A 9,586-nucleotide genomic window follows, 5' to 3' on the forward strand; every position below is an offset into this window, starting at 1 on the left:
TTAGCTAGGGTTTGGCGTAGTGTCTATTCATATAGACCTTAGTTGACCGAAGCTGAACCGTAGCTAGATAGACGGAAAGGAAGTAGGTCCAATAGTATATAACAGTCCCTAAGTGCGCAGCAGCATGTCTCGGATACTTGTATTGTTCCGGTTTGATTTCCCACCAAACCTGCCACCCGGGCTTGGGGCTCTGATTGGCTGTAGTATGAGACACACAGAACTGTCCTCATTGATTCATCACCAACCCCTCAGTTCCAATTAAGACCATTGTTCTTGTTATCTTTCTTTGACCACTCTTCAACCCGCATCCATCTTTGCTGGCCATCCATGTACCATGACGACACCGTCTGATGAACCGACGACCGACATTTGTCAATGTACCAAAGTTAAGGAAGCTTGCGAGAGTGAAGGTGATGATCCTGGCACAACAGTGATCTGTCCAGGCTGCCATCTGGAGGAAGCTACGGCCAAGGAACGTGAGGAGCAAGAGGCCCTTCCTGACGATAAACGGATCTATGCTGCTTTCAAAAACTCTCCCTCGCTGATGAGAATTGCCGCACAAGAACCAGGGGAACAGTCCATCAGATTGGTCATAAGAAAGCGCCAGAAGGGCCAACAATCATCTGCCAAAGATGCTAGAAAGCTGGTCAAAGAGTACGGCACTACACCTATCGTAACTTCACTTAAAGGCATGCTAAGCGAAGGGGTGTTTACATGTACTGATGTCGCAAAACGTCGATTCCCCGACCTCTTTCCAAAAGAGCAGGTCTCAAACCATGAAGAGGGGCAAGAGTCAGCAGCTGGACGTCCGTCTACAAAGGATATGGAGCTTCTTGGTGGTGAATGTAACCAACTAAACGAGGAAGCTGGTGACTCGAGAGGTAACCACTCTTTTCCCAACCTAGGTGAGCCAGCGATATGCTGACGCACTTCATTCCTTACAGCAGGCGTATTGCCAAACAGTCGACCTGGCCAGACTCTCCAAGATTGTCGTCTTCCCTCCAAGCCACGACAGAGACTCATGTTGCAACTACAGATAATGATAGAGCACGCATGTTTCTCATTCGCACAACGAGAAATGCAACAAGCACTGGACAGAAACGACCACAGCTGCGCCGAGTCGATTTCGCTACAAACCTGGATAGACTTGTTCCAGAACAATAAAACATTCGAGACCGAAGATAATGCTGAGTCACTCTCGAACCTACTCCGCTCAGTAGGCAAGATTCAGAATATCGCCATTCATCGACTTGACCTTAACTTCTTCCAAGCTAACCAGTTTTTACTGAATGCTGAAGAGTTCATACGGCTTCTCGACACTCCAATGTATTTAGACGCTGTCAAACCGCTGAGAGAGCGGATTGGAGAAGTACTTCTTATGGCGGATCGAGCTACTGCTTCTATCAATAACGAAGCTGATGGGAAGGTGGCAGAGATTGAGGCTCAGAGAGAAAGGTTAAATCGGGAGGAGGAAGACGTCAAACGGGTTCGGAGTGAGGGCCTGAACAACATTAGAGATTCCATCGAGCGTGACATATTTGCAGCCATGAGGCAAGCCAAAGACGCCTTGCCAGATATTGGACTGGCGGAGAACCGTTGAACAAATTGGTTGGGGTCGAGGAATATGATGTAGAGCTCAGAGATATGTGTCATGTTTATCAGGGAGGAGCTTTGAATGATACTAAAACCGGCATCAGACAGTGATAACCAAAGATCCGGTGACATGTTTACACATAAGCATTAGGTCAATTGATGTACTTGGATACAGAAAGTAGCCCTGATCAGAGCTGTAAGTAATTGTAGGGTACCTCGTCAACTGAGATCTGGGCGCGCTTCGGCATTCTATTGGCTTTTGAACCATGGCCTGCCTGTTGACGCAATCTTACCCCGCATCATTCCTCAGATGTTGGGTAAAACTATCTTCCTTATCTTCTACTACCATTACTTTGTGACTATAGCTATAAAAGTTGTAGGCCATAATCGATTTTCCTTCCCATCAAGTTCGCATTATGGATCCAGTAGCGACGGGTCAACTGAACGACCAAGATGTCTATCAGGCAACAAAAGACATTTTCGTGGGTCATAAAGCCAAATTCCGAAGGCTTGGGCCCGTACAGAAGTCCATTGAGAGCTGCTCGAGACGAGATAACACACTACGACGATTCGTAGACCTAAACGGTGTCGAAGCCATTTGTCAGATTGTTCTTAGGCTGCTTTCTAGCGGGGTATATGAATCGATGTTGACTGCGAGCCGCCGATTCCCGGATCTATTCAACCCATCCGCCGTTCAGAGCGAGGCAAGGGACATACTCGAAGCAGAGGCTATCAGAAATGAACAGACCGCGCTCGAAGGCATAGCTCAGAGTCAATTGGCTGATAATAAGGGAACATTTGACTGCGCTGGGGTTACAGTTGCCTTACTTGGTGAGCTGTGTTTGCTGCTAGACTCCTTATCCGTGGCTAATTACGGTACCGCTAGACTCGGGAAATGACATTCCGAACGGCCAGGCTAGCAAGTCGTTATCGCTATTTCCAGTGTATTTACCGTTTCCCACGGAGCACCTACTCATGGAACGACTTCAAAAGACTCTTGAACTCGCATGTTATGAGTTTGGGGCTCAGGCCATGCCTGATACATTGCGAAAGCGTTGCTGGAACTGTCCTGAATCAGTAGAGCTCAGTAAATGGACTGAGGTCTTCAGACGAGACGGTGTATTGGAGCGGGGGGGTTCCCGCAAACCTTCGAAGGAACTGTTGCTTTCCATTGCAAACATAAGACATACAGCTGTCCACCGCTTGCGTACAAGCTCAGTAGGGCTAGAGCAGTTTATTGCCGATGCAGAAGATCTCGCTGGTGTGTTGGGAGATACAGCGTACTCGAAATCGATCTCTCAACTCAGGGCAAATGTAAACTCGGCGATTGCGGAGCTTACACAAAATAAGCAATTTCTTCAGCTGCAACTAGAGCATACTCAAGCCGCAATAGAGCAGCAGCGGGCTGAGCTAGATCGGAGAGAGCAAGAGGCCATTAACGATGCGAGAGAAGAGGACAGAAAGTACCAGATATTAGCAGGGGAGAGAGTTCAGAAGGCACTAGAACTTATAGGGAGCTTGAGGGGGACGGATGATAGAAAGATTTTTCTACTGGAGGGTTTTGGCCGCGTTGGGGCCATGGCAGAGGATGATGACGATGACTTGGACACATTCGAGGACTGTAAAGAATGATTTAATAACAAGAGTACCTAATCAGGTACCCGAGATCTGATCTTGTATCTGCTAATGTCCGACTCTTGTTTTCAAGAATCTACGGCTACGGGATAGCCCCAGATAGGCACAGCCTTCTTTCGTGTTTGGCGATTATGGCGCCAATACATAACTATGTCAAATGATAAGTTTTCTGTCCTCCGAAGAGTGTGCTGCACCCTCTCCTCGTCCAATAACTCAGGGTGTGTATAGAAGAATTCTGTTATGGCATCGCGTAGCCCCCGATCTTCTTGCATTGTATACGTATATGCCTCCTCAACGCTGGCAAGAAACTGATGTGTCTGCACATTTTCTTGTATTATCTTGTTGAACTTCTCCAATGCTAGGTCTTTGAGGGCAAGTATGCCATAGAACTCGGCCAGTGCATATACCCTAACGTGGAGTATAGGATGAGAGTCATCGATGTTGTCTTGTTCCGACAATGATACTGATACTTCATGCTCGGCGTCACATGACCCAACATCCTTTACTTTAGGACTATAGCAGCTGCTCTGATAGTCTTGTCGATAAAGGTATTGGATTAGACAATCCACAGCTTGAGGATCATCGTCTAGAAAGTCGAAATGATATCCGGGCGAGGCTCCACAAGAGTCACACGAAGGGTCCTGCTTGGTGCTTTGGAACTGGGATAGAAGTTTCGTCGCTATGACCGAAGATTGTGGACAAACAACAACTCGGTGAGCGGAGTACCGTTTGGCACAAGAAATCAAGGTTAGATCGGCATAGCTTTCGTCGTTGAACGAGCTAGAAATGTCCAATCAGTACTATGGAAAGGGAGAAGACGTAAACATCATAACACTGTGAGCTAAATATACCTTCTCAACCACGACAAATCAAATGTTACCATCCTCCTTGGTTGGCACTCAGCCGGTGGTTCCACAGGGCTCTGTGCACCGGGTATATCGGTATCGTGAAGATCTGGAAACTCGAGAGCCGCAGCGGCCCGGGACCTAAAAACACCTTGGCCGATGAGGTATTGCACAATTTCAACGAGCTTCTGTTCGGTGAAGTTTGCGACGACAACGGCGTGAATCCGAATAGCACGACGGATGGGCTTTTTCTGGCTGAGATACGAGTTCTCCGATAAGCTAAAGACGTGCCTACAATAGGCATTCATATAAGCGGCCTTTCTATGCCCGCTAGGATGGTTCATGTCTGTGCCATCGGGATGACGGATATTCTATGTTAATTTCTGTATCAGACAAAAGCGGGGGTTAAATGAAAGCCTACTTAGTCAGCGTCGGAGCCTTACTTTTTGGTGGTTGGCAGGACGTTCTGTTGGCTTGGATTAAAACAGATGAGATTGATTGGACCAGCCCAGAAACCGCGTTGGCCTGCAGTGCCTGATTTAAGGCTTAAGCGCTCAGGCACCCATACAGTGAGTATCCTGGCTGGAATACGCTGGTAAGAGATCAAGGTGTTCATAATTTAATTGTCGGCCGCAGCATCAGCAGCATCACGCTTGTTGCATCCGTGGATCAGTCACTGTGCCCGCCCACTCGTTATCAACGCTTTTTTATCTATTCCAGCTCCTGCTATCGTCGTACTCGGATATACATTGCGATATGGAGACTACAGCGCATTACCAGCCTGAAGGTCGAGAATGGATGGAGAATCGAAAGTTTGATCCTTATTCACGCTACGGAGACGACATAGAGCTGGACTTGATTCAGGTTGTCGGCTGTGACAAAGACTGGGTCTACGTGGCATGCGAAGACGATCATCCCTGCAGTAATTGCGAGCGTATTACGCCACATATCGACAGTATATTCATTGCTGTTGACGGCGCCTGCAGAGGTAACGGCACGCCGGGTGCGAAGGCTGCCGTCGGAGTTTTCGTTGGCGAGACGTCGCCATTTAACCAAAGCCTCCTACTATGTCAAGCGCCCGCGACAAACCAGATCGCTGAACTGAACGCCGGCATCATTGCACTTGAACAGGCAATAGATATACTGCAGACCAAAGCGCTAGGTGAACACCCACTTCGTACAGTCGTCATCAAGGCCGATTCCGAGTACCTTGTCAAAGGGATGACCGAGTGGGTGTTTAAATGGGAAGACAACGGCTACAAAAATGCCAAACGGGATCCTGTCAAGAACTCTGAGCTGTTCAAAGAGCTGCACAGGCTTGTCAAGGTCTTGAATACATCTGACGTTGAGGTTTTGTTCTGGCATGTACCGCGGGAGATGAACAAAGAAGCCGACAGGTTGGCCAATCAAGCATTCAGAAGCCGCTCATAAAGAACTCGTCGATCACGCACTTGGCCGAGGTACTGCGAATTGGTTTCGTTTTCCGGAAGGAAGGGTAGAAATAAGACAACTTCATACGCAAAGTTTAACATCGCTTGATCATCACGTAGGATCTTCTTATTATAAACGTAATATAAGGAGCGCAGAATTTGAACGCGTTGATATATTAAAATGACCAACTCCACTGCCTCTTAATTTGATGGAAGCCCCTGCCGAGTTCAAGAAGTGGACTGGGCTTCGCGGGACCGGCTGGAGTACGTAGATGCAGGTCGAGGCTTAGCTGAGGTTTGTCCAGCATCAGCTCTTTGATGTCTTCTTCGTGTAGCAGGTACCGCCGGTTGTGTAGAAACTTGACCACAGAGCCACGCATTTCTCTGGCATAACCTAGCGTATCTGAGCTATATGCTTCTCGGGCAGCATCGGTAAAGTAGTGGGTCTTCCCATGTTGTTGAGCTGCGGACTCGAATTTGGCCACCGATAGAGACTTCAGTGGATCTATTTCGTACTTACACGCAAGAGCGAACACTTTAACTTGAATGATAAGGTCAGAACCGAGGTCAATGTCGACATTTTCCGGGGAGTTGTCGGCATCCTCCTTATGCATCAGTCCTTGTCCAGGTCTTTCGCCATGATCGGATCCCAAGGTGTTATAATCCCAGCGATAGAAGTACTGGACAATGCAGTCTATGCACTGGGTGTCCTCTACATCTTCGAAGGTATATTTACAGAAAAAGGCAAAGTATTGCGGGTAATGATAACCGTTTACGGCTGTAATGAGAATGGGCACAATTTTGTCCTTTATAGCAGGAGAATGGAAACACACAACACTTTGATGGGCATTGCACACTTTCCCATTCGAAATCAGCTGGAGATCGGAGTAAAGACAGGTGCCTAGAAGCCTGTTCATGGCATTATTATGACCGATCAACCATAATTCGACTTTCATAGGTAACTTGCTAGCCGTGCCATCTCCGGACCTTCACCAAATCGAAGCCTCGCACATCAGTCATTGCATAGCGTAGTATACTGGACAGCTATAACTACGTTATAGTCTTTTTTTTTACGGCCATCAAACAATCCACGACTGTCTTCAAGCAGGATCTTGTTAATGAGAGGGGTTGACTCAGAGCTTAGGCATTCAGGCAACCTTGCAGGATACGTACAGATGGATGTCTCTCGACCCCGCGTTCTTGAGACAGCTAACATGGGCGTCATTTTCTATTTAACCAGCTTCCTCGATGGCTTCAATTTATCTCGGTCTCAATTGACAAACTGCAAGCACTCGCGCACCTTTCCGATAAAAGTCTGGTTACAGTAAACTCGCGCCATGACCACATCATCATGCAGTGAGCCTGTCTCGTACTGCGATTGCACCATGAGACAGGTAAACATTGGCGGCGACTTTGTCAGCCTGACACCATGCGACAGGTGCCACGGGGTTGTACCAGATGACAAAGCCATCTACATGGGTTTAAGAGATCATGTTGAACAGCTACAACTTCTAACAGCCAGAAGAGGTAAGGGTCGGCCGAAGAAAATCAAGAAAAAGAAGACGAAGAGTGGTAGTACAGACATAGTGAAAGCTCTCCAATATCTCCCGCTCCCGTATCATGAAGAAATCGAAAGGCTGTACGACAAGTATGGTTATCAGGTGGTATGTTCTTCGGCTAGGGTCCTGATGAACATTGACGTGTTCGAAAAGCGTTATCTGTCTTCTGCTAGTTGGGAAGACATTCTTCCCACTGCAGGGCCTACTGGCGATAGGCCTACAGAGAACTTCAACGGAGAGGCAGCTGGAGAGCCGGAACGGAAGTCATCTGACGAAAAGGCATCACCAGATGATCACACTTGCGAACCCGAGACCGCAGCAGAAGAGGACCGAGGAACCATAGATAAGGATCCCCTATGGACAGAAGAGGAATACGTGCAGGTAGAGAACATGAAAGAGAGGCTTTACGAAGATGACTTCTCCACACCCGATCATGGTGGCTGTAGAAAGGATTCGGCCGGCGATGGGCCCGCAGTACCTGAGGTGGAAGCAGACCGAGTGGGAATATGCGAGGTCCCAGCAGAAGATGCAAAGACATCAGATGGTATGTGGCTCAAAGCCGTGATCAACAATGCTGTGATACTGTCACTAACCGTACAACAACAACATAGATGAAGCGAGGCAAAAGCGCATAAGGATCAGGGAAAGCCTGATCTACTTGCCTTTCAAATGTCAGCATACGCTGGTGGTTCAGCTACAAGGCATTCTTGAGAGGGCGTGCTTCGATTATGCACAAAGACACCTGTCAACCCTACTACACGAACATGAGTGGAGCTGTGCGGAAGCGGTACCACTTCATACTTGGATGGACCAGTTTAGTGTCATACGAGATACATTCGATAAAGAAAACAGCAAGGAGCTCCTGCAGACGGTAGCCACAATTGAAGATACGGCAGTGAAGCGCACGCCTATCAACTGGCCTCGGATGAAGGAGTTTCTGGACATTGCAGTCGAACTAACAGGCATCCTGCAAGCTAAACAGCACTGCGACACTATACAGAGGATTCGCACGAATATATCAAAAGCCATCCAGGAATTACTTCGTCAGGAAGCAGAAGCACGAAAGGCCGAGTTTTGTGAGCTTCTAGGTATTTGCCGTCAACAACGGGAAGTGGAAGCGAAAAGAAAGCAGTGGCATACAGAGAGAGTGAGAAAGACGAAGGAACGCGAGCAATCAGCTGGACTGGAGGTATTGAAAGTGCTGGAAGGAGGGAAGGTTATGACGAATGTGTTCACCTCATAACTGTATACAACTTGAACGAGATAAAGCAGTGTATTAAAGTTTCAAACACAGCAAATGAAGCACAGGACTAATAGTTTGGCCTAGAAGTTCACCATTAACAATGGCAATGTTTATGTGGAGGATCAGTTAAAGCAGAAGGGTCGCTGGCTAGTGTGTTCCTTATGCCAAAACATAAGTAGGTCAAATGGTAATGAATGTGTGCGTCGAAAGGTCTCCTGCGCGCGCTCATTATTAAGAACCGTTCATTCCGGCAGAGGCAAAATAGAAAGATGAAACAGATTCGGAGTGAGCAGGCCAGGTTGGACAGGCTAGAGCAAGAAATTATTGCTAAAGTGAAAGATGGTATTGAAGAAAATTAGCGCACTGTTAAGAATTAAATCTCGATTGTTTTAGTACAGGCAGTAGCGAAATTTGAATCAGATAAACCACTAAAAAAAGGATAGAGGAGAATTGGTTGAAATACTCCAAAACGTACCTCTTACAGAAGAACAATTTTACGTTTATTAGCTAGGTAAATACTTTGCAAGGGTTCATAGAACTAACAATGGTATTTTTCTATCTTACTCTACTGCCCTCGGACGATTGTCGCCGAATACTGCTTTGCTAGGGCTAGTAAAGCTTTCAAGCGTTGGAATTGGAGTTATCTATTGATGAATCGTATTTGGGGTTTGAAGCTGGGTAACCCTAGGGTAAGCGATACTTGCGGGGCGCTGGGTTAGCATGTCTGAAAAAATTAAGGTTTTGGCGGGGCTGGTGTATTTACAGGGAGGAAGGATAAGGCTAGAACGGGCGTTGTAGGCAGGGATCGTTGGGGGACCCCGTAGTCTAGGGCCAGGGGAATTCTCCACTTTCAACTATATATCAGCAGTTTCAACGACTTTGGTGAATAGAGCATAGGGTGAGAGGGACAGCAAGGCACGGCTAGCGACAAGTGTAATACGGAGGAAGGAAGAAAGCGGGAGAGGCGGGCTTTGTTCTATGCATACGTTTAAAAAGATAAAGAGAGGATATTAAGAAAGAGCTTCCACTCTCAGTGTTGGCAATGGGGAAGGAAAGGAAGAGGAGTTATTGCGGCCTAGATGTGATTAAAGATTTTGACGTGTGACCCTAACCCTAACCCTACAGCAAAAGCTCAAGTTTTAGTTTGATCAGGGAAGGTTCAAGGGTAGCAGGTGTTCAAGAGGGTTAGGGGGAGAACAACAAGGGACTGGCAGGCTGTTGGGCTAACGCTGAGCTAAGAGTTCGACAAAACCGGGTAGCCTAGTACTCTAGTCCGGGCGT

The 9,586-nt window shown here is 47.4% G+C and overlaps 5 protein-coding genes across 5 annotated transcripts; 4 read left to right on the forward strand and 1 right to left on the reverse strand.

The window, feature by feature from the left end:
- Nucleotides 1–334: 334 nt before the first annotated feature.
- Nucleotides 335–1,600, forward strand: FIESC28_11381 (uncharacterized protein; the record flags this gene model as incomplete). The annotated part of the gene is made up of 2 exons (XM_031165505.1): nt 335–905; nt 1,047–1,600. 2 exons carry the CDS (start codon nt 335–337, stop codon nt 1,598–1,600), a joined length of 1,125 nt encoding a protein of 374 aa, XP_031010432.1.
- A 409-nt stretch (nt 1,601–2,009) lies between these two features.
- On the forward strand, nt 2,010–3,225 carry FIESC28_11382 (uncharacterized protein; the record flags this gene model as incomplete). The annotated part of the gene is made up of 2 exons (XM_031165506.1): nt 2,010–2,424; nt 2,480–3,225. 2 exons carry the CDS (start codon nt 2,010–2,012, stop codon nt 3,223–3,225), a joined length of 1,161 nt encoding a protein of 386 aa, XP_031010433.1.
- Nucleotides 3,226–3,296: 71 nt separating this feature from the next.
- FIESC28_11383 (uncharacterized protein) lies at nt 3,297–4,417 on the reverse strand (the record flags this gene model as incomplete). Its single annotated transcript, XM_031165507.1, has 2 exons — nt 3,297–4,008; nt 4,128–4,417. The coding sequence occupies 2 exons, from the start codon at nt 4,415–4,417 to the stop codon at nt 3,297–3,299; spliced, it is 1,002 nt and encodes a 333-aa protein (XP_031010434.1).
- Nucleotides 4,418–4,829: 412 nt separating this feature from the next.
- On the forward strand, nt 4,830–5,504 carry FIESC28_11384 (uncharacterized protein; the record flags this gene model as incomplete). Its single annotated transcript, XM_031165508.1, has 1 exon — nt 4,830–5,504. The coding sequence occupies one exon, from the start codon at nt 4,830–4,832 to the stop codon at nt 5,502–5,504; it is 675 nt and encodes a 224-aa protein (XP_031010435.1).
- Nucleotides 5,505–6,888: 1,384 nt separating this feature from the next.
- Nucleotides 6,889–8,305, forward strand: FIESC28_11385 (uncharacterized protein; the record flags this gene model as incomplete). Its single annotated transcript, XM_031165509.1, has 3 exons — nt 6,889–7,167; nt 7,216–7,606; nt 7,674–8,305. The coding sequence occupies 3 exons, from the start codon at nt 6,889–6,891 to the stop codon at nt 8,303–8,305; spliced, it is 1,302 nt and encodes a 433-aa protein (XP_031010436.1).
- Between the last annotated feature and the right edge of the window lie 1,281 nt (nt 8,306–9,586).

The sequence above is a fragment of the Fusarium coffeatum genome, assembly GCF_003316985.1.
Source record: "Fusarium coffeatum strain FIESC_28 chromosome Unknown BRIP53273_contig_394, whole genome shotgun sequence".
Lineage (NCBI taxonomy): Eukaryota > Fungi > Ascomycota > Sordariomycetes > Hypocreales > Nectriaceae > Fusarium > Fusarium coffeatum.